General features: G+C 36.3%; 1 protein-coding gene across 1 annotated transcript in view; it reads right to left on the bottom strand.

The window, feature by feature from the left end:
- LRP1B (LDL receptor related protein 1B) overlaps nt 1-25923 on the bottom strand; it is a gene marked incomplete at both ends in the record, with an annotated part of 589444 nt that overhangs the window by 345342 nt on the left and 218179 nt on the right. Inside the window, one exon of the mRNA XM_079539425.1 lies at nt 1407-1544. Coding sequence (XP_079395551.1) covers nt 1407-1544 — 138 coding nt within the window. The remainder of the gene's footprint in view (nt 1-1406; nt 1545-25923) is intronic.

Here is a 25923-nt window from a genome sequence, read left to right as displayed (position 1 = left end):
CTTTGCTACTAATACCAGGACAAAGTAACTACTCAGCTAGGTTTCTGGGACACCTTCACCAATTTTGTGCACACAGATGATCTAAACATATCACTTGTACATTCATCACTTAGAAAATACAGCAACGGAATGACTCAACAGTTTTCTATTCAAAGGTAATGCATTCAAATTTCTGATACAAAGGAACATATCACAATGACATATTAGTGACAGATGTTAGGAAACTTCTACAAAATATGAATGAGTTGTTAACCACCTATGACATTAATAGAAATATCTATAAAAGAACTTCATCATATGTGTGCTCTGTGATCAAATGTTTACATTTTATATGTTTTACTAAACGCTATCATAATTTATCAGAGCAGACGTTAATTTTACCAGTGGGAAGTTTTCATACTCATTTATGGTAATAAAGGAAGGAGTGGGAATCAATCTGAACATCACAAAACTGGTTGGAGCACAAATTAAAGGGGGATGAATGGAGACAAGTGACTTTTTGTGATACTCCATTCCAAAATACTGGCCACAAATTGCTACATATGGAACAAACAAACAAACAAACAAACAAAAACACTTAGTTTACACTTACATTCTGATTCTTTTATTCCCCTAATTCAAATAGTTACAGTATATTAAATATGTATGTATTTATATATATATATATATACATATGGTATTACTCAGCATGGGCAGTTTTTAATCCTTTGTCACAACCAGAGCAATTTATAGAAATATATGAATCACTGAGATCATAAATACTCTTCTCCAAAAAAAAAGCCTACATCTGCAACATAAGAAAGCCTCGGCAGGGGTCAAGTACTGCTGTGGCTAGTTTGATTTCTTTTTGGATACTGAAACCAGTGCTAAAATCAATATGCTGACACAAACGTTCATTTTCTGTAATGCTTGTTGAGCAAGCACTACAAAAGTAGAGTCTTCAAGAAAAGAAATGATTCCCATCACTGTGAATAAGAATTGTCATATATTGCATGACAACCTGTATCCTCACCCAGCTATATAAAAATTACTATTTGTAATTTTGTGAAATCTGCAGTATTACATTGATTAATTCTAGATAGCACTTTTTGTCCCTCATTTATTTATTTATTCATTTATTTTTGCTTATTTTTTTTACGGGCTCGGGTTTTATTATGACAGTTCTGGAAATCTGTCCAATGGACTTTTAAATTCTAATTTAACTTTCTGAACTATTGCATACTGCTTTTACCTTTTACTGAATATTGTTACATTTGATTCTAGTAGAAGTCCCAGAACCTGTTCTTGAATTTCTGTTTTTGAACATGAGTCAAGCTAATGGTTATCAACAGCTATGACCTAGCAGTAAGTCTACTGATTGAAATTTGTTCAAGTTAAAGCATTTTTTGCTCAGCAAATCTACTCACCCCGACAATGCACTCCTTCGTCGTACCCATCAGAACAGTCATAAACACCATTGCAGAGCTGGGACAAGTGAACACATTTGTTTGTACCAATGCAGGTCATGTAATTCAGAGGACATTTGAAATCTGCTTCTTCGGGACCTAAAAATAGACACAGAAAATGTATTACAGAGACTTTTGTATCTGCAACAATGCAAAAAAAGAGTTCTACATCGCATGCTATTTCCACTTGGAAGCTAAGGGCAACACTCCGTGTATTAATCCACTTTGAAGCTTTTTAGTGCATTGTCACTGCTGTAGTTTGGAAAATTAAAACCATCAAGTAAAGATTAGTGCAATTAAAAGGAAATCGTTGGGTCAGAGAGGATTATTTCCCAAAATGCAGGTGATAAAACATTGGGTTTTTTTCATATTAAATTTAACAGATGCTAAAATAAATTTTTATAAACATTACAGTGTGATAGTTGTGCAATAGCCTTGTGAATCATTGTAGAGGATATCTATGCTCGTAACAAGAATATCTTAGTATTAGTATTCACTGCTTCGCTATAATCTTAGCTCTCTATGAAAATACATACAAATAACAGAATCAAAAGACTGTAGGGGTTGGAAGGGACCACTGGGGATCACCTAGACCTTCTGCTGAAGCTGGTTATCTAGAGGTAAGGCAGGCTCCCTAGAGAATGCTCCATATTTATGGCTGCATTAGATCAGAGAAACTGCACCTCCATCCCAGAAAGGTGCTTGAAACCACACAGCACAGGATTACAGTGAGAAAACAAGGATGCTGTGGTTACTCTCTTGGGGACATCAGCTCCTTAACTCTGAACAGTTAAGTACAAGGATTTTTGAGGCTCTTCTGCTTATCTCTTGGTGACGACTCTGACTGTTAAAATGAACAAAGATACAAACAAACAGACAAAAAAATAGCCAACTATGTAATTTCTCATGATATGGACTTTAGGGCTTCTAACACACACCAGAGAATGTTTGGAAGTCTGAAGGGTGTAGCTCATTTAGAGGATGATGCATAACTTATGTGTGGTATATGACTAGCTACAGAGACTGGAGGTGTGGAAATTGCCAGGAAGCAACTTGAACCTCCTTGACTGCTCGCATTGGAGCTTTGGGTCTGTGCTAAACTGACAGCTTGTACCATTCCTCAGGGGAAATATAACCGAGGATGCACTATGCTCAAGTGCAAGTTGTTTTCACCTTCTGCAAGGAGCTAGCTCTGAGATGAAGGGCAGAAGGAACAGAGAGAAACTGAGAGCTGCTTCCTCCCTGGGAAAAGCTCAGTGCTGGCAGATCATACCTCTTGGAGCTAGCAAGACAAAGCAAAGCAAAACTCCAGAGGGGATTTAGGATTTTTAAACACATTTAGACAGTTCTTAGTGTGGCCCACTAAATTAACTCAAAAAACTTGCTCAATGCAAAGACATGAAGTAAAAACTTTCACTGCTGTCTCAACCATCAGTAGGCTGCCCACCATTCAGAACGGGCAGATGGAAGAACCTAAGCTCAGAGGAAAGACTCTGATCACATCCCTGCCTTCCATATTGCTGATTAACTGAGAAGCTGGGTGCTGTTTCTAGGGATAAAAATGTAATGCACACAGGGATGAATGCATGGTGTCTGAGGGCATCATTTTTATTATAAATATGATCTACAGTTTTTCAGAAAAATTGTATTCCTAAGACAAAGGGTTTAAATACCTTCTGAATGAAAATAAAGGAAACAACTATTCCCAATGTGTTTTGGGTTAAGTAAGTACTGAGAAAATGTACGGACATTAAAATTCTTCTCCAATAACATATTTTTCCTATGTTTTCTGTTAAAATTCAAGATAACAAGAGAGATGACCAAAACTTGTGCTAAGTGTTTGGTATGAAGACAGTACTTAGAAAACCTGCTGAGGAGAGAGGCAAGGCAGCACAGAGTGGTGTCAATGCAGCTTTATCCCCTTCCAGCTGTGTACAGAAACATGGGGTGGGGTTTTGTCTTTTGGTGCTGTTTATGCTTAGCTTGTTGGCATTTTCTTTCTTTCTTTCCTCCCTTCCCTGAGGTAGGACAGATCATCCCAAGAAGCATCCCATGCACACAAAGCTCATTCTGTGCCTGACTACTTCCACCAGTACTGGCCTCACTCTGCAGGGCTCTCAAAGAACCAAAATAAAGCAACAGAGAGCAGCCATGAGCTCAGTGTCTGAGAGGCCATATAAAACTGAAACATTCCATTTGATTCCCTTTTCAGTTCCATGAGCACTCAAAGGCACCTACAATGTAACGAAAGCAAAGCAATGATCTGATTTGCCCGTACAGCTTGTTTATTCATTGCTTTAGAGCCACTGTGAATAGAGCGTGAGGCAAAGAAGAAGACTTTTTCTTTAAAAAGTGAACAGTCATAAAAAATTCCTCAGACCTGTGAACTATGGAAACCATGGCAGATTGCTAGAGTACTTTCAGCATTCCTGATCAAACAGAAAATCCGAGTCCCAGACCAAAAAAAAAACATAAGCATATGTGCTTTTCTTCTAAAAATAATGAGTGAAAATAATGATTCTCTTAATTAACATTTAAAATCTCACCAGCAGAAAATCTGATAAGCTAAAGATTTCGGTATTTCATTTTGACTTCATGTTTTTCCTTTTAAAATACAAAGATTCCTTCAGGACACAAACATACTGCAATTTAAAATATATCCTCTAACTTAGAATCAATAGGAGCGGGGCTTCCTAAATTACATTTCTTTCAGGAGCAATAGTCGGATGGGAAACTGAAATACTGCTTGCTGTGTTTTGCTTTCAAGACAGATTTAGTGCATCACTTGTGAAAATAAAAAGGTCAAGATTAGAAATGAATGACTTCTTACAACGATTAAGATAAATTCATATATACACTGTGTTTCTTTACTAGATGCTATGGAGATAAAATATCTTTTGCCCAACTGACCTACATAAGAAAATGACTTCAGTCCACAAAAAGCAGAAGTGTCTGTAAAATGACTCTAAAAGGTACCAGGCCCCAGTTACCCAATGCCATCAATGAAGTAAGACAGCGTGTCCCAAGTCTCAGAGCTACCCCAATCACCCACAGTCTTCACTGAACAACAACAAAAAAACCCACTTAGCTAAACAACACTGCGTATTGCTCTGCCTTCAATGTAGCACATCCTTTTCCTATGGAATTCTACCCCGCTGCTGCACTTTCTGAACCACCTTATGCAAATAAAGATGAGCAGCTTTTTATCTTGTTTACTCCTCTCCCTTTTCCTTTAACAGACAGCCACTTCTGGCAGTTTTATCAAGTGAACTTTGGGAAAAGAAATTTTAAAGTGTCCTTCTTCGAAATAATCTCAGTGTATTTTACATCAGTGCAAGAATGCTGAGAATATAAAAGACGGATGGTGTCTTTTCTTCCTTTCAAAAGACACAATAATTCCTAGCCTTGCAGGCTGGTGAAAAAATAGTCAAAAGTAGTGGCTGTAATTATGGTAATACAGCATCCCTGTGCTTCACTCATACCACATCGACACATACTGGGCGGGGAGGATGGAAGGAGCAGCATAGCTTTATAAATTCACACTTAGAAACACAATATGTAGCCATAGTCAGCCCACAGTGGGTGCAGGTCAGGATCAGGCCCAGTGAGGGCGCCAGGCTCTGACACAACAGGGATGTGGGGAACTTGTCACTGTTACTTTCCCCATGATGGGCCTTGGGAGAAGTCAGGATGACAGCAGGAGGGCAATGATTTCAGATCCAGATGCCTTTGTCTATTTTACCAGAGTGACCATTTCTGATTTGCTCACACCATGCCAAGGCTCAGACTACTTTTGGAGCATGTGATGAAGAATGACAAACACACTGCATTGTGGTTTTGCCCAACCTGTGCAGTATACAGTGAATCTAGCTAATGGCCCTTCATCAACCAAGTGTCCTTCCTTTCACAGGGGCTGACAAGAGTCCTTGGGCTGTCCTCCAACAGAAGGGCATGGAATCGATTCCACACAACCTCTGCTTTCACACCAAAGACACACCATGAGAAGGTATAGAAGCCCACTGCAAAAACTAGCAGAGACATTTTATCATGCAATTTGATATGGAATCGGTCTTGAGGCATTTTTATAACCAATCCTCTACCTGTGTTGCTTCATGCTCATACTATATTAAATTTCTAACTAGTGATGCAACTGGGAATGCTCAAGCTGATTATTTCCACTGGATTTTGTTATCGCAAGCAAGGTAAAAATGTTTTCTCATCAGCAAAAATTATGGATGAACATTTCATTGTGTATGTTTCTTTCTAGAAACATCCTCCAAATTTAATTTAAGGTACAACATTCAATGCTAGCTCCACAGTTACAAACTATGAATAAAAGATATTTGGCAAAGCCTGTAGAGATAGTCAGACAGAAGGAGGCATGCTATAGTGCTTAGCACAAATTCAATGTCTATAAAAATTTACTGTAGTCAAAAACAAACCCTCACTTCTTTCAGACTCATTTAAAGATCCTTATATGTGACAACTGCTTAAAAAAATGCAGCACAGCTGCTAGTTTTGAGTTTGGTGTTTTCACCTTTGTCTTTCTCAGGACAGTTTTAACAGAAGTTTTTTTCTTATAACATCTCAGGTAAGCAGTTAGGTAGCAGCTTGCAATTTTAAATAACAGACAAGGCAGAGAAAAGCGGCACATCCCTTTTATAACAAAGCATTTAATTTACTGGAAATTCAGCAATTTTCTAGCAGCTCTAACCCTGAGCTATCCTCAGCCACAGGAAACAGTTATTCCAAATCATGAGATGTCTTCAAAATTTACATCTGTGTTGTACATCAGCTGCCTTGACAGTGAGCAACCACCTACACAGAATCTACTCTGCTGGTTTAGTGCTGTGTGGGTGGGAACTCTGGAAAAAGAACTTTGTCCTGGTGCCCACTTCAAGCAGCAATCCAGCAGTGGACAGAATCTGACCCAAAGATAATATTTGTAATGATGCAAATTCAGAGTTGTCCAAAAGGACTCTTTCTGCTGTGACTGCAGCACATATTCTTCTATTGAAATTTTAGCATAGAAACTACTAAGATTTGCTCTGAAGTATTGATGAATGCATTTGATTAATGACTGCAATTAAGCCAAAATGTTTAAAAAAAAAATAATCCATACAACTGGTTAGATCTCTCTGCATAAATACAGGCTATGATGAAAGTACTCCACCGTAACACAATGCAGTGCATGGTTTGTCAAACACACTTGTAGGCTTATGAGTCCTGTTCCCCCTCTCCCCTCCAGCCCCCTTTAACTCACTTCTGTAGCATTGCTGCCACTCCATTTCCATGTGTACTTGAAGTGTATAGGATTTTTTAAGATTGAAGTATTGATTAAAAACCTCAATGCTTACTCTTTAACATAGCTCTTGGCAACAAGAAACCATACGCCACGTGCAGCCAAACATGAAACTTCTGGTATGGTATTACAAGTCACCCAAAACTGTGTTTTCATTTTCTTGTTGTCCATTTCATTGTCAATAACTGGATTTTTAAGAAGTACTTATCTTTTATAGAACCTGAAATTACAACATCACAAAGTGATGACATGTTTCTGGCCCTACCAGGACAAGATATTTAGGGCTTAGAGCCAAATTCCAGCCAAATAAGGCTGGATGTTGTGCTGAGGGACATGGTTTAGTGGGAGCTATTGGGAATAGGTGAACGGTTGGACTGGATGATCTCTTAGGTCTTTTCCAACCTTGGTGATTCTATGATTCTATGATTCTATGAAATTCTGGCCAAAATAAGATGCAGTTTTTGTGGAAAAAATAGAACTCAATGTGAACATGAGACTATACTTCACAATTTTTATAATTAATGCCTGAAAACTCCCAAGAGGTTGAATACTAAAGATTTATTTCCTACAGTTGTAGGTTGATGTGTTGAGTTCAAAATAAGCACACATCATATTCTATGGTACAATAATTGTCTGAAAATTGTCTGAAAAATTGTCTGATTTTTACACAGACATCATATCTTTAGCACAACTAAATCTACAATTCAAATACTAAGACTTTAAAATACCATAAACTTATGGAAATTACTTAAAACTTTTATTCTCTGGTAAACATATATGCATAGGACTTCATATTTAATAAGGCCTTATGTATCACAGGTTAGCCCTTATTCATTCGTTGTTTCTCTTACTTATTCTTGTGCTTTATTCATCCACAAAGTGTGACAGTAAGTTTGAAGTAACCTTCGACTAGCTAAGGCATTCAGCTGTCCATAAGAGAATAATAATAAACACTTATGCTAAGGTATAGACAACTGGAAAGAAGAAAGCAGGCTAAGTATTGTGCTACTGAAGGCAGAATAATAGCTGCAATCTCTGATCTCAAAAACACACTATATCCTCTCCAAAATAATGTTGAACAGAGAAAAGCAGCAGTGAGTAGGACTGTGAGTGTGCAAGTGAATGAACATATCTATTGCATGCCATGATAACTTTAAACATAAGAGATGAGGTTGCTAAAGACTGTGGAAAGCAATATTGGGAGAGGAAAAAAAAAAGGAAAAAAAAGAGAGAGAGAAAACGGAACTTCAGAAATCAAAAGCTTGCTTTGAGTCATCTCTGAAATCAGTGCTCCATATTGATTCACAGCCCCCACACACGTCCAGCTTTGAGTGCCTCAGCTCTCTCCCTAAAGGCAGGAGTACGAACATAGTCAGCTCTCTCGTACCCACCTCACTCTCTTTTCAAGAGCTTTGGCTCTTTTCGCTTTGTATAGGAAGAAACACAGCTATCCAAACCCAAGTTTCCCAAATTCAGTCAAGTATTTGCCTTGATCTTAAGTCTGCATTTCACGTGCCAAGATTTAATTTAGTCATTCAAGAGCTCATAGTAAAAAAGAAGGAAAAAAAAAAGGAATTTGTTTCCAAGGGATGATTTGCAATTTGTGGGCTATTGTAGACTAAATAGTTCAAAAGGTTACCCATCTGTAAAGCTTAACAAGACCCATTCTTGCATGTAAAACTCCGATTTCCTATGATGGACTCCAAAGTCCAGTGATGGACTTTCAGTAGCGGCAGTAGTATTACATACAGATGAATGCAGAGGTGCAAAATGCAGCATACTAATATTGGATTTATACAACTCAACAGTTCTACGCCTTTTCCTTCTTATCTGTGTGCTTTTTGTAAATACTACAGAAAAGCAAACAGCAGACAGCCAAAACCTAACATTATATGCTAAGTTTAATTGTTTAAATACTTCTTTCTGTTTAAAAACAAGAGCACTGTTTGCATACTCTCATTACAATGACTCTGACAGTAGCTGTATTTGAGACGTCTCTCCAGTAAACACTTTCTTTTGGCTGTGTTTTTCCTGATCACTGCTTTCCATATGTCAGACACTTGCTCACCTTCACTATGCAGAAGTAAGTAATTAACATAGCCACAGAACTCATACCTTTTACTGCAACGTAGCTGGTAGCCACTGGAGAGAAGAAGGAAAATTATGTTAAAGATTACACAAAGGCTGACAAAGAGCTAAAAGAGGTAGAGAGAAAATCTTTATAAAATAGCTCAGCTTTAGATCATTATCCAAAAACCCCTCTGGGCACATATGGGCTTGGACAGGGCTGAAGTCAGAACACAGCTCTTCTGCTGATCACACCAAAGGGGCCATCACAATTGGGACTTCAACTTAAAAGTGATTTTTGCCTGAGAGGAATCTACCTACTGAAGCAGTAATCTGACTGATAACAGTAAAATCAGCTCTTAATAACAAAATCCATCTAGGTTCCTCACTGCAGCTGGGCATCTTGCATCCTAAAATTACCTCAAATAGAAATTTCACCTGCCAGAAGACTATGCTTGGGAATAAAGCCAAAACCCATCTAATGCCATAATTCCACAAAACTGGACATTTTTTCCTTTCAGTGAATAACTGTTAAATTATTGATTTCAGGGTTCAATCACTTGAGGGCATGCGTTTATAATTTCTTTTTAAAGCATAGTTAAAGATGGTCAAAAAGATTAATGTGGTAAACGGAACACCAAACCTTACCTGTAAACTATTTAAAAAAAAAAAAAAATCCTCAGTACAGTCAGAAAATACTAATAAAAGTATTTGGTTCTAGAGAAAATAGATTGGTGTCTCAGAGGAGAATGACGAATCTACGAGAAGACATACAAACTATGAACTCTTCTGGAAAATCAAGTCTTATCTCTTATCTTGCAAGACTCAGCGTGCCAGCAGTGTTTGATTAAAGGCAACAATAACACAATTCTCACCATTACAATCTTCCATCACAACTGCCCAGCATAATATAGTTACATTTCAATAAGTTTTAGTATTTTTATATACTTGTTCAATGACTGCAGCTTCAACTTCTGCAGTAAAACTTACCCAGACCGACAGCAAGAGAATTTATATTCTTTGTTACAGTCCTTAAAAATTAAAAAAAAATAAAGAACAGTTTTACTAAGCTATTGTATGTATGATGCATCAAAACATATAGAAGGATTTTTGTATGTACCTATAATTGAACAAAACCACTGTTAATGCGTATTTCCTGGTTATTTTTGGAGAACAGACTGTCAAATATTTGTCAGGGCAGGCTGCTGGAAGAAGTGAAAAAAGAGCTCTCAGTTTTCCAGAAGCAAAAATAATTAATATTCTTTGTATTTGGAGAAACAGAAACGCTTCTTAAATGGATTTTTGGTGACTTACTGCAGCACACTAAAGCACACTGCAGCACACTAAAGCAATACTTTATGATCAGTGAAGAAAGAAATGAGTATTTTCTTATGAAGATGACCATACCACATTAGTTGTAAGGAATCTATTTTTAATATGGAGATTTTTACTTAATTAGTGTCACACATCTCAGGGTTGTCTTGTGTCAACTCTTGTAATGACTTGACATCTCTGAGTAATGCAGAATGGGTTGCTAATAGAGTCTCAGTTTGAGAAAAATGATAATGCAGTTGAACAAAGAAGTGTTAATTACTTGCACAATTAAAGTATCTAATACCAGCAATACTGTAACACATCAACATTTATGTTATAGATACTTACGCATTCAAAGTGTATAAATATAAGTAGATAAATGCAGAGAGATGGTTACAGAGCAATATGGGGGTGTAATACAATGGTTGGATGCATCACAGAATGATCTCTGAATCTCTACAGAATACCAGTTCTGCCAGACATTATTAAAACCTGTTTGACTACATTTACACATATTATCCATCAATATGTGTTCCATTCTATCACGTTCGAGCTCAGCTCTTCATTAGACTGTGGAAATTCTATTAAAATAAGGGAATAGTAAGAGTTATTTACTGTATCATAGCTGTTACAAGCTCTGGAAATGTGATGAAAATCCTTCTATACCACACATCTTATGAGCATTTATGCATGCACACACAACCTCAGAAATATCTACACACTGAGAAGGAGTTTACCAAGTTCACGTTTGCATCAGCAGAACTGGAATTCAAACCTAGCAATAATTGTCAAATCACAAATAATGTGAAATATCCCATGTCTAAATCTGGATTTATCATATGAAACACAAGTGTTTTGAAAATATGAAAGGATTGGAGCATACACTGACTTTAAACAGCAAAAATGAAGTCCATCTTTCTTGCAATACATTAAGGTGCTTTAGTAGATTATGTTAGCATCTACATGCATGTTTTATTTATGAGTTTTGGGGGAAATTTACCATTAAAATGCATAACTGTGTTCTAAAACTACATGAAAATTTAGCTTAAGATTTTGTGTTTCACCTATTTTTTTTTCTTTGAAAAGAAAAAAAAATAGTACATCTGCATTACTTATTCATTTTAAAGATTATCTTATATGCTTAATCAGCTTCACTGCAGTAACTTAGAAATGTATCTCATGCATTTTTTTAAAAATAAGTTAGGTAGTTTGCAATCAAAGTTATTCATTTTTATTTTGTACACAGGCACATAAATGTAAATTACCACTAATTAAAATAAATTGTGTGACTTGTTTTTTCTTATGGATTCATGCACTGAGATGATGAGAGCCAATTTTAAGTGTTTTGAGTACAAAATTTAAGACTATTAGAAAAAGATTTCTTGGGCTCTACGCGGTGTCAGGTAAGAATTACAGGGTTTCATATTGCTCAGATACTGAAGGTCCTATGTGATTCAGTCATTGGATTATAACTATAAAATTACCTGGAATGTTTTATTTTCAGATGAAAAATCATATAAACCACAGTGCATGTCAAACGAACATGGTTGTGTTGGACTCCTCCAATTGCTGTTTCCTGTCTCTCACTGCATACCTATACCTCTGCTTCCCTACAAACAGCCACAGATGAGCCACAACTCATTCAAGCCAAAAATTAGGATAGCTGGTAAAAATATGTATATATCGTGTATTACTTATAGGAAACATTAAATTAGTAGTTTGGAGAGGCAAATAACATTTTTTGCTGTATGATAGTTATTGCTCAGAAAGAAAACAAGCTTTATATGTTTACCAGAGAAAATAACTTTCTTCCTCTTTTCCTACTCTTTGAAAGACTTTTGAAAGATTTCTTATACTCCAGTGTCTCTTTCAAAGTAAAGAAACCAATGTTGTCCACAGATTTTTTCTTTAAAATCACTCAGGGCTTTTATAAACATTTAATTTTGTGCCTGTTTATTATTGCTTCTCTTCACCACTGCATATCTTCATAAGTTCTTAAATCTCATCCAGAGCAGATGAGGCTTGTGGGGTGAAATCAGGAAATAGTTGGACAATTAAACCCAACATTGCTATTGGAAAGGCCTGTCCTGCCCTGCGAGAAACACCCGTTTTCCCTTCCAATGCCTAAGTGCATGAGATAGCTCAAACCAATGATGTTTTCAAAGCACACCAGGTAGGGATACCACCTCAGCTCCCACAGACTTTAAGTTCATTTCCTTTGATTAATTCCAGTAGTGATAAACTTGGGCTTACAGAGATGCAACTATATTACAGCTGGTTCTCAAAGGCCTAAGGCAAAGAGGAAACTGAATATAATTTACTTCCTAGCCAAGAAATGAATTGCAGGTTACGAAGGATGTGAGCTGCTAACAGACTGAAGAATTTTCATTGTATTCCTCTGTTTTATAATAGAAGTAGGGACATTAACACAGTTGTCTACTTGAGAGTTGTCCATTTGCTGTACAAACCCACACAGCAGAGCTGTTTGTATGTGTGTAATAGTTAAGAAATAGAAAGCCTGCAGGGATCCAAGCTTCTGCCAAACTACCTATTTTTGCCTTGTTAGTCTTGTGTAAAGATGAAAAACCATCAGATCTGCTCTCTAGTGAACTCTTCATTTTTCTCTGACTAAAAACTAAGCCCAGACCCACAGTGTTTGTTTTACTGTCAGCAATTGTCTGCTTCTTGTGACAATTTTTGGATGCCTTCCTAAACCTAACATCAGTTAATAGGATGATTATTTATCTCCGATTTACTGTTTCAGAAATGATCTTCCATTTTTTTAAATTTTTTTAAAATTTTTTAAAGTTTGTTTCAGTTTTAAAAGAAGGTCGAATATATCTTCCTTCTCCTCTTTGACATATATGTCTCAATTATAAAAAGTATAAGTAAGTATTGGAGTTGGAAAGAAGTAACTTTTATTCTTGTTTATTTTCACAGAAGTTTTCTGCTTTTCCCATGATTGTGATCATTAAAAATAAGAGAAGCCCACACCATAAAAAATGGACCCAGACTCTGGAACTCTCTGCTACAGCAAACACTTGAAAAGTGATGTTTTTCCCTTTTTCTCTGCTGTTGTCCTTTGGATGCTTTTATGGGGAGGAAAGATCTCAGTGCGCTGTTGGGGGACTTTTTTCCCATCTTTTGTTATCCTTGCCTCCTGGTGGTTTGGGGTGATTTGGGTGATTTTGAATTTATTGTACACCCTAAAAGAAAGGCACTGAAGCTAACAGTGTAAAAAGACTGGATCCATTTTTCCTGGCAGATATGGTGCCTAACTTTCAGATCTGTTCTTTGGAATCTTAATTCCTCCAATGTTGCTCACATTGGGCATGCTTCCAGGTAATTCTCCTTTATCAGGGGAACAAGTACACCTCCTGGCCTTTGTACTAGCATCCAAATACATTTCAAGGACTTTTTTTTTTGTCTTTAAACAGAAGTGCCTTTCTCATTTACTTTCAGAAAACTACAGTTGAGAGGCTTCTTACTCCAGGCAGTGGTTTGTATGTGTCTTGGAACATGAATTTTAGCTTAAGAAGTTGTTTCCCACACTGCCTTCTGAGTAGTTACAGAATCCATTCCCAAGTACTGATATTAAAGATAAAGATGAAAAAAAAAAAAAAAGGTGCAAACTCATATCAGCATAGTAAACATAAAATTGAAAGAACAGAAAAGGATTTCAGATAATAGATTAGGAAATAGAAGCAAGCAGCAAACAGGAAAAAAATACCAACAAGATCTATAGCTATTCTAAAATCATTGTGGTTTTTTTTTTTTTCTTACAATGTTTGCTGAAAGATTTTGATTAATGATTACAAAAAATAGCTTCTTCTTAATTTAAACGAGCTGAAAATGTAAAGTCTTTCATATCTCACAACAACACATAATAACTGTACTTATACATCTACAAATTAATTTCTAGAGCCCTGTACAAGATCCAAAACCTTGTAAGTGCTCATATTGCTCCCCTGGCATATTTCCTAGCGTGCATACACAGGCACCCTTCAATTGAAATATTTTCAATCCAGAGACTAAGTGAACTTTAGTTCCCAATTAAGCCCTTGAAGAAACTGCCACGTTTTCTGAATAAAGACATCCACAGATTTGCATGCCTAAAGACAAAACCCTGGTCTGAGTTTCCAAAATCCTTTTGTTCTCGATGAATTATTCAAAATATATATTTTACACCCACAAAATCGATGCGTCAGACTATTGAAGTTCTGGACATCCGCTGCCAGGATTTTAACTGGTTTAACAAGTAGATCTCAAGACAAGAACAGCATTTTGCTCATCATTCAGCTTCTTTTTCAGGGGCGTTCCATTATTTGATGACTAACTGCTGTGCTGAACATCCTCTTTCCTGTTACACAATTTGACTTTTACACTGGTTTGGGAAAGCGTGAGCCAGTTTTGCTGTAAGTGCTGCTGTGCCATAGAGGTAATGGAATTCATGCTTGGCCTATTGTGCAGAACTGTCAATTTCACTCCTGCATGGCTATTTCATAGAAAGGCTTTTAGTTCACAGTAAATCTCTTCCTTTTCTGAACAAGAACTGCAAATTATACAATTAGTGTCCTTTCATAACTGAAGAAAAAAAGTCTAAATGTTAACTAAAACCATTTTTTCTTCTTCATGTGCATTACTATAGCATCTCAGGCTTCTTGGACCACATTATTATTTTATTCTTCACACTTCCCACTTTATCTTGCTTCTATTTACTACCAATACTTCATTTTTCTGAACAGTTTTGCATTTCTGTTTCCACCAGTATCCACATGCCCCTGTGCCATAGCAATTTCAATGACAGAGCACATTTTACTATTTTTCTCTCCAAATGGAGATTTCCCAACAAATCTCAGTAAATACAAAGAAGACTGTAACGAAACAAAGGAAGACTTTTGCATGAGCCCTTTCCTATTTAGGAAGGCTGAAATCCTTTTCCATTTTAATAAAATAAAAATTATCCTATTTTATCCTAATTTTCAATTACTAATCTTCATTAACTGTTGTGCTGCAGTTCACTTTTTCCTTTCAATGTAAAATTGGACTAATAAGAAGAAGATTCTTTTGCTATTTTGTGAAATTGCCCTCAAAACACTGCAAGTAAGCTCACATTTATCACTGGCGCAGAAGGCATGTGGACTTAAGATCTCCGCAGCCTTGATGAATACACTGGCCATCGGATTATTCAGTTCTCCATTACACCATAACTTTCTGAACTACATTTAATTAAAACTACTGTAAGCCACACCTGTTTATTTCAACAAGCACTGTCTCCTCTTCCCCAGCTAAAGTAACAGATTCCAGCACAATTCTTTGCCTTGCACAATCCGTTCTTTTTAGATCATGTTCTAAATATCTGCACTGTCCATGTTCGTAGCTCTTGGATCACATCAGTAAAGATCAGTAAATACAATAATTTTGTTCTTCTTTGTTTTTAAGAGGCAAGCAGAGAACACTTTATCTTTTCATACACCACCTGGTTTGTGCTGGACAAATGCCATAGTCGTATAAATACCTGCAGAAACTCAGTTGATATTACTACACTTTATCCTTTGATACTCTTGGTCTTTAAATCACTTGTCTTTCCTAGTTTATAACCCTATCTACCCTCATTTGAAAGAAATCATCCTCTTTTACCAGACTTTTTTCACAATTTACTTTAAGTATAGCAGGTATCTGAACTGAAGAAATCAATCAATCAATCTCCTAAAGAGCCTGGAATCTTCTGCTACCTCCCATCCCTTCTCCTATGAACAAAGAGTAGCGTAATCAGGTAGGTAACTTTTAGATCATGAACAAGTGATGCAGCAAGAGTTATTTTAGCCTTGACAGGCAACTCCACCCTCCCTGTCATGCACCCGTTACAATTCAACAAAATGAAAAGCAGTTTTCAATGGGGAGAAATTGATTTTATGCCTGCACGGAACTTGGCAAAACTGACTCATAAAGATAGGGGTAGGTTTTTGTTATTTTTTTCCCCAGGTTTTGAAACATCTTAAAATGAAGTTTTTTTGTTTTGTTGTTTTTTTTTTTTTTTTCCCATCCATCTCACTCCAGGTTTTATGAAAACTAGTTCTCATTATCAAAGACTGCTTTAAAGTCAGAGGCAGAGTCCTACGGATACACTCACAGAGCTGGCAACCAAATGTTTTAATTCTTTCCATGTTCTGCTTAGAAAACTGTAAGTAATTAAAATCACTCTCCCCTCCTGCACACTCTCTTGCAGACGTGATGTCTACACATCTTTCTCCTTTTACAGGAACTTGAGAGAATCAAAATGTAGTGGTGTGAGGATGTTGAGAAACCAGCACGATCTCCATCATCCCACTGGTGTGGCAAAGTTTGGTCGTTTTCATCAGGTGCTTCAACACAACAGCGTACTGCATGTTAGAGAAACAGATTCTTGTGTCTCCTATTCAGCCAAGCATGTCATCCTTCAAATTTGCATATTTTTTTTTTTCTCAAGTAGCAATGCTGTAACCACTAGATGAATATTTCTAAAGCTAGAATACTTGTTTGTAGGCTATCTTGTCACAAGCAACCCTGTTAATTAAAGTAGAAAATCCAAATGCTTGTATACTTATTGATGTTTTGAAGGAATTGAAGATTTAACAAGCTGCTTTTCCAGCTGTTATCTCATTTTTTCACCTAACTCTCACTGTGCCTCCCCACAAGTGTTTTTCCTTTGACCTAAAGTGATATACAACTTATCTACGTTCTACAACTGAGAAGACTGCTTGAGTGACTTGCCATCTGTTTCCATGCAGCTGGAAATTTCTCCGTCACCCTTGATCTGAGGACAGTTGTTGACATACACAGAGATGCAAATGATTGTCAGATTCAACTAGAATCAGTCCTTTAAAAGCTTCACTGAGCTGTTGAACAGAGATATCATCTCAAGAGAGAAAGCCCCTCAGTGCACAGCAGTTCACTGACACTTATTCTTCAGGCCAGCAAAACATTCTGAGACTTTTACCCTGTATGGTGTTTAATAAAAGAAAAAAAAACAAGTCTACAGGGGAAAAAAAGAAGATTAAAAAACACTGCAATCTGAAACTTATGACCTCACCAGGAAATAAAGACAAATAAAAGTAAACTGAAAGACTAAAATGAATTCTAGAGGTAAACTGCATTTCCTCAGACTTCTCAGAAAACAAAAGTCCTCCATATCCATAACCATTAATTTTATTCTGATTACCTTAATTTTATCAATAACTATCATAATTATTATTAAAAGATATGTTTATATATCAAAAGCTTGTTCTTTCTCTTACAAAATGAGTAAGCTGAATAGACCTTGAAAATTAGAAGATACAAGTGAAGACAAGGATGTCTCACTACTCAATAAGGACACAGAATGGATCTGTCCATTCAGATAGGCAGGTGGATAAATAAGCAGGCAGAATGGCAAGCAAAGACAAATGTTATATATGGACAAACGGTTTATATTTTTCTTCTTTTTTTTTTTTTCTTCTGAATTTCTGTTCTTATACTATCTGAAATCTGCTCAGAAGGACAGACATTATGAAAGGAATGGAAAGCAGAGAGTGAATAGAGAAGTATACCCATCATCGATTTCTCTCTTCTGCATTAGATGAGAAAAAAAAAAGGAAGACAAAAAGCACATGAAAACACCATTTACATTGATAGAGATAGGCTTCAGAAAGAAAAAGGCAAACGTTCATAAAAAGATACAAAATAATGCATATGAAGTCATTTTAGGAGGATGAAGAACAGCAAATACAGGAAGGATGAAGATCAGTAAGTGCATTTATAGGAGAAAAATGCTCTGAGAGTACTGAGTTGGATAGTGTTTTAGTGGACAGGTGTTCAGGAATAGCAGCTGCCTTTATGTTGCTGATCCTTTAATGAAGTTCTTAGTCAGGAAACCTCTTCTGAAAACTGTTAAAAAGCCACAGAGGCCAAGGCTGTGGTGTCTAGAGGCACCTGATCTGGGCATTCAGCAGTAAGAAAAATCTATCATTTGAGCAAGCAGACAGTGCAATTAAATGGCAAAAGTCACTGAACAAGAAAAACTTATTTATTCCAGAAATAAATAAATGAATAAATAAGTACAAACAGCCCAAAAAGCCACTGTGACAGCAAGCAGAAGGCACAGCAACAAAACACAAATAGCTGCATCTGGATTTATATATCAAGTATCTGGGGTTCCACAAACTGGATCATTACATGCTGATCAGTAACACTATTTCAGATATGTAATTACTTCAGTACAATTAAAAAAGCATGAAACTTTACATGGAGTTCTCAGTGTTGCTACTGAGCACGTGAGGTGCATTAGGCACTACACTGACTGTTTCCACCAAACAAACACTTTCGCATACGATCTCAGGCACAACATAGGGAGACAGATTGGACAGCCATCAAAAGGTAAAGTCCAGGCAGGGAATCCCATACATCCCGCTTCTGCAAAAGCCCAATTAATGTTTTTATTTACTCAGAACTATTTTAAAATGGTTTAAAATGATCAAGTCCTATTTTGGAAGCACATGCATAATTACCAGATATATCATTCACACACACATGGAGCACAGACGAGAGCCCAACCCTAGCAGAAGCACAGCTCATTTCCTAGTAATTATAAAGTATGTAAGTGCAACTAACAGTGCTCCTTCAAAATCTTTATATAAAGATTATATTCTGTAGTAGCCTCCTCCATGAAACAAGAACAATCAATATGATTTAATAAAATTATGATCCTTACAGTCACCATTTGCTTCAAATAATAAATAAAAAAACAAAAACAAAAACAAAAAAACTTTTAGGAATGTGTATTTCCCTGGAAACACATATAGCTATATAGTCCAGAAAATAACAAGATAAAAAAAGTTTGTTTTATTTAAAACAAGGGTAGTTAAAATCAAGGTTTGAAAATTATTGTTACTTCAGTCCCTGAATTCCTGGAAGAAATGTCATTAATTGATAAGTCCTTCTCATTTATATGAGATATATATTTAGCTCCATTTAACATAACTATGGAAGCTCTGATTTGAAAAGTGCCAGATCAGGGTTTCACGGGTTTGCTAATGGAAAGACAATCAGTAAATTATTAAATTCAACTAAGTTTTAGAGGAAAAGTCAGAAAAAAAAAAGGCATGGAAGATCATCATAGTTGACTACATACTAAGTGCATGCACAATACATTTTTAAGCGGGTTGTTTATCAGACTCATAATTGAGATATTTGTTTCCTTTTTGGTGTCATTAATAATCTCTCATTCATGGTCTTTATTCCAGACTTTCTAATACAATTCTAATAGGCCAATATAGCTAACACCTGCATAGTTAGGTGGGGATTGTGTTGCTGTATTAGGTTATAAGTCATTTTTTTCTTTGTTAATTCGTAGCTACATAAATCAAGAGTAAGTTCACAGAAAAAGTTCCCAGTCACTGTGCTATGGAACATATGCAAGTAAAGGTGATCTATGCTAATCATTGTTTAGGTTCATTGTGGCTGCTTTTGAAGGAGGAAGAACTAATAACAGTGGAGTTTACCATCTTCCGTGAACAATGTAGCCAAGAGAGGGAAAACCCTTTACCTCACAAGAATTATCATATTTTGTCTTAATTCAAAATCAGATGAAGCATTTATGCAATAACACTTGCCAGCATAAGTTTCTGGTGAGCCTTTTGACTATTTCTGTGTCTTGTGATGCTACGCAAAATTGTCTTTTGAACTCCAGTGACTCTCCTTACAATCACAGAATCATGACGGTTGGAAAATACCTCTCAGACCCCCAAACCCAACTCCAACCCACTTCCACCATGTCCAACAACCACGTCCCTCAGTGCCACATCTCCATGGATCTTGAACACCTCCAGGTACAGTGACCCTACCACCTCCCTGGGCAGCTGTGCCACTGCATCAGCACTCTTTCTGAGATGAATTTTTTCCTAGTGTCCAGCCTGAATCACCTCTGGTGAAACTAAGGCCATTACTTCTCATCCTATCACTAGTTACGTGGGAGAAGAGGTCTCCCTGCTCCCTCCTTCCTTACTTTCATCTCTTTTTAGTCAATCTGTGTATGAATGTCAGTTTGCAGACGTGCCTGTCACTTCCATTGTACATAAAAATCTGTCTTTGTGAAGGTTTTCAAGAAGAAAATAAAAGACCTCATTATGTTAAACAAAGCCAAAAACAAATGCATGGATTTTATTGCAACTTGGATTGGCAAATACTTTCTAGTGTATTTGCAGAAGATTGTGCTGATAGGTGAGTTGGCTATCAGACTTCTCTGTGCTCTTTTTCATTCTTTCCTTTGTTCCAGGGTTAAATAGCCAGATATTAACCTTGACTTTGATACTGAAGAAAGATTATGTGTTTTACTACTCATATTAACAAGAGGAAATGAAAGGAAAAGAATGTCTGTCTCCTCTGCTTCCTTTCCTTCCTCCCAAATTTTGTAATTAAAAAAGTAAAACTGATTACATATGATAATCGCAAAAGATTATTACCTTCAAGATCTAAGATAATCACACTATTTTAATATGCTCTCTCCATATTTAAACAAATGTAAGCGAGGAGGATTTTCTAGGAATTTTCTAGAACAGAGAAGAACCTTTAGGTCCCTTCCAACCCAAGCCATTCGATGTTTCTATGATACAATGAATTAGCATGAGAGAGAGCTAACGCCACCATAGGAACGTTTAGGGAAGAATACCATCAGCACCACATTGGATAACCTAAATGTGGTGCAGAATGCGTTCACCCTATGTGGCATGCTGATGTGCACAAAGCCATGGGCAGGACAGTTTGCAGTCAGAACAAATGCTACCTGAGAGAACCACGGCTAGGATTCAGCTGCATGGCATTTGGGGAACACTTCCAAAAGGAGACATTAGTGTATCATATGAAAATCAAATACAAAACTGATTTTTCACTTCACGAAGTGTTAAGCTCAATTGTTTAATAAGAGTAAGTAAATATAGCAAGGTGAGATTTCTTTTACAGTATTCTAAAGTGATTTTAAATCTGCACTTTCCAATACATTGACATTTTTTCCACCTTTAGTTTCAACAAAGTTCATACTGCTGAAATCTAAACAACCTCTATGCACATTACCCAGGAGGTAAGAGAGAACTGAAATCTACATCCACCTACACACTGACACGAGATGCATCAAAATATTATTTCTCATTGATTTTTCTTAACCCGAATTACGTACTCTCAAATAGGAAGCTTTTTACTGACATTGGCAGATGTCAAAAAAATTAACTAAAATAAGAGCCTGGGAGACAGTTTCAAAACAAGATGTCTTCTGTCCTATACTCAAATTACTTCAGAAAACGGTGCAAATATGTTGCCTTTTAGTCTGATAAATGGTGTGCTTTCAGCTATTTTTGCCATTCTTTTCCCCAAAATCTGCCACCTTTAGTCTTTAGCTCTTTCGCTTATACTCTTTTGTTTGCTTATTTATTACATATATTATTATTATTATATATTCTTGTGATTTGGTCATCTACTTTTACAGCAGGTATTTTTTCCACCTCCTTTTATTAGTCATCTGTTTTCTTCTTTTAGCAAACTTTCTCTCCATAGGTCCTGGTTGCTTCTTAATTTTTTTCTCTCAGCTTTTTTGAATCAAATCATTGCAGTATCTTACCTGCCCAGAATAAACAACATCAAGGAAAGCACTGCAGGTATGAAATAATACTGTCCAATTACAAGATCCTTTAAAGATGTTCCAAGAACCTCCATTTTTTTTTATTTCTTTGAAATTGAAAAAGTAGTGAGTTGATCACATGTTCTATAGTTGATATAAATTGTTCCATTAATTGTTACATAGCTGCAGGAGAATATGCCATACGTGGCTTCTATTTGACGTATTTTACTAAATAGTATTTTAAAGCAGCTTGAAAATAGAGAAAAAATATTTGCAGACAAGGCAGGCCTTGTGTAGCTCTTGATTTCAACAGTCAATCTTTAACTACAAAATCAATTGCTAAAAAAAAACTTATAAATTTGTTACATCGGCATTTGCCTCTCATTTTACTAATTTTTTTTTTAATTTAAGTATCAATTGGAATTGCATTTGGTTTCCATTAATGTTTGCAGTAAGAAAAAAATTGCCTCTTTTCAATGTTTTCAAAAGAAAAATTTGTTCAATGAGTTTAAGGCTCTTTCCACCTTCCCCCATTTTAAAAAAGTCAGCATTTCACAGGAATTAAACATCTATTCACAGTTCATTATTACTGAAGACTAAGAACTTTAATTGGTCAAATAATTATTTTCTAAGAAAATTTCAGCCAATTATCTTGAATTATGCTGTTGGTGGAGAGGGAGGATTATTCGTCAAGAGGATGCAGCTGCAGAATGTATTTCAACAGAACATAAAATAATCTGATAATGTCTGGATAGGCTGAAGAACTTTTTTTTTAATAGCTTTTTTTTTGCTAAAGAGTTATGGAAGAATTCCTATGTCTTTTATCCAACCTCCCAAATATCTTTTATTCTTACAAAAATAATAAAGCAAAGATTGCCCACTTGGGAAATCTGTCCATTCTCACAGTGAAGTATGAGGAGTTCCAGCAGAAGCGTTGCAGCTCTATGAGAGACAGTTGCGTATCATGGTATAAAAGGGAAGGGAAAACATCCTTTTGATGCATGTGTCCCACAGTGTTAAGCAGCATTAACCCTACTGAAGCCCAAGTAACTGTATACACAAGATAACAAAGAAGCTCTCAGCTGTCAGTTACAATCCAAATTTAATTTCTTTGGGATGGGATCCCTCTATACTTTAGACTATGACCTTATCTCTGCAGCTTTGTTTCCTTCTCCCATCAATTATACCCAGAAAATACAACTTCTTTCAGTGATAAATTTCTGAACAATATAGGCCCAATATTCATCTTCTGAACTCATAAAACTTTTCATTACAATCGCATCTTCCAAATATTACTGATTTCCTAAGATGTGCACTCACTCATTTTGCACTTCAGGAGACACATAGAAAAGTTCAGTTTTTAAAGAAAAGTTCTCAGCTTTGAAACTATTAAGATCTTGCCAAACAGCAATAGGGGAAAATCAATCAGAACAGTATATAATAATTTAGAAAGCCAATTTGCCACTCATTTGCTCTACTACGAGCTTTTGTAGGGAAGTTCTCCTAAATGACAACAATTTGACTGGCAAATTGTAGAGTTGCAAAAGCTCATCTATGGCATCTCTATTAAAAGGCTTTCAGCTCTTCTTTAGCTTGCTGAATGTGGTTTTGTTGTGTTTACTTGTTTGGATGTAATTGCATGCAATTTGTAATTGTGCCTTTCCCTATAATTACACTGCCACTTTTTCTGTAGTGAAAACACGATGCAGCAACCACCAAAGCATGGCAGGGTCAAGATATATGTGGTGGAAACTGATAGATTTTCACCACTACGTATATTTTTAAAGCATATATGTATCTTGTAAAAGCACACTGCCCTACTAGTTTCTGTCATGCAGTTCAAAGCTGCACCGTGTTTTCAATAGCAATCTGAATACGAATTATAATGTTCAATTTATTGATAAAACCATGCAATAGGTACTTTTCTAAACTATAATTCTCTTTCTTTTTTTTTTTTTTTTTTTTTTTATCTTTTTTAGCTATGTAGACTCATAAGGCTATAATTAATAGGGATATTTTACATAGTTCTGTATGGTGGTCAGTAATCCCTGAGATAGTGCATTTAATATGCTAAGTTTCATCCATTTCTGGATATTAGTCCAAAAGACAGAAGTCATTCAGAAGTCATGAAATGAATAATTTGATAATCCCTTCAGGTATTAATGGAAGAATCATAGAACGGTTTAGGTTGGAAGGGACTCCAAGAATCATCAAGTTCCAAACACCCTGCAGCAGGCAAGGCTGCCAACCTGCAGATCTAGTACTAGATTAGCCTGCCCAGGGCCACATCCAACCTTCAACTTCTCAAGGGATGGAGCCTCTTCGGGCAGCCTGTTCCAGCACCTCACCACTCTCTCTGTGAAGAACTTCCCCCTGACATCTAAATCTTCCCTCCTTCAGCTTAAAACCACTCCCCCTCTTCCAATCTACTACTATCTACTCAAATAAAAAGTTTATTCCCTCCCTTTTTATAATCCCCTTTTAAATACTGGAAGGCCACAACGAGGTCTCCTCACAGCCTTCTTTTCTCCAGGATGAACAAACCTAGCTCACTCAGCCTATCTTTCTAGGGGAGGTGTTCCAGTCCTCTGAATATCTTCATGGCCCTCCTCTGGACCCTCTTCAACAGCTCCACATAAGAACACATTGTTTATGCAGAAATAGGGATAAAGCATACAGCAGAATTGTACAGTAACATCAACTGATGTGAAAGCAGTTCACTGAAATGAAAATCTAATGCAGAAATTAAGAAGTCCAAGTCTACATCTTGAATTGAGTAAGAATATTTCAACATTACTTTTTTCCTAGTATTTTATATTTGTCACTCAGATTTTGATCCACAGGCATGAATTTACTATTAAAATAATGGAATGATACGATGCACTTGTTTACTACAACATTTTTGCAATGCTGACATAAAATACTTCCATTTCCTTAGCAGAGAATAGGTGCAAAACAGCTGAAGTAACTGGCCAGAATGAAAACGTTTTAGTAACTTATCTAAATGCATGGAACTCCAATAACATCACATAAAGAGTGTGCATAAACCCTACTTATGAGCAATGACCTCAGTGTACCCTATCCTAAACGTTCTCCTCTGGCATAAGAACATCTGCATACGAAGAATGACTAAGTTAGAATACATGAATTAGGAAGCTAGAGAGAAGTGTTACAGTTCTGCATACAAATCATTTATCATGGGTACATGGTGACAGTTAAATTATAGTTTAATTCTCAAGTTGAAGTCATTAATTCTCTGTGTATGTGTGTGTGTGGACGGACGTGTGTAAAATTACAGCCCACTTCCCAAGCATAATGCACAGTGGGATAAGCTATCACAGTGTACTTCAAAACAGAATAGAATATTCATACATTTTTTTCCTACTCATTTGACAATCAGTAGCTTCCTGACCTATTGCAATTTCTCTACATAACTGGATTATCACTAGTTCACCCAATGCCTAAATCCTTTTAACCTCATTTTACAGAATACTAATAGTGAAATGCTAACAGATACACTTCTGGTTCTTCATTTCTTACACGACCTTGTTGTTTTCAAGACATAGCCATTCTTCAGTACTCTTCTATCTTTGTCTTTTAAAAGTTAATTTTTACTTCATTTTCAGTACTGCAACAATTGCAATATATGAAAGCAAAGGTCCGGCTGGAGAAATGCAGGGCCCATAGCACTGTGGTGGTGAAGACACTGATGGGACAGCACAAAAGCCTCTAACTGCATGTACACATTGATGCCAGCATGACTGGCAGAATTCTGTTGGCTCCAAAGAGGCCTTTTCTTCGCATATGTGCATAGCAGAACCACTCATGCATCCCTCCTTAGTGTGCATTATCTCAAAGATTTTTAACTCACATTCACTTTTATTCTTCTTTCTCATCTTCCTCTTAAAATTGAATAGATATTCAGCTACATTCTAAAAATTGACATTATAACAAAAAAAAAATGTAATAAGTGAAACTACTATTCCACGCATCCACAGTTTCTAGCTCTTTTTCAAGCAGATAAACTGTAAACCTATGAGCAAAAGAAAGCCTTGAAGTTTCAAAGAATTGAAGTTATCACCATATGGTGACTTGGAGACCAGTACATACCAACTACTATTCTTCTTGGAGAAGAACTAGATCTATTGCTGCAGAGATTTCCATATTAA

The sequence above is a fragment of the Tetrao urogallus genome, assembly GCF_951394365.1.
Source record: "Tetrao urogallus genome assembly, chromosome: 8".
Classification (NCBI taxonomy): domain Eukaryota; kingdom Metazoa; phylum Chordata; class Aves; order Galliformes; family Phasianidae; genus Tetrao; species Tetrao urogallus.
The sequence above is the reverse complement of the archived record's forward strand: the minus strand, read 5'-3'. Positions and strand labels throughout refer to the sequence as shown.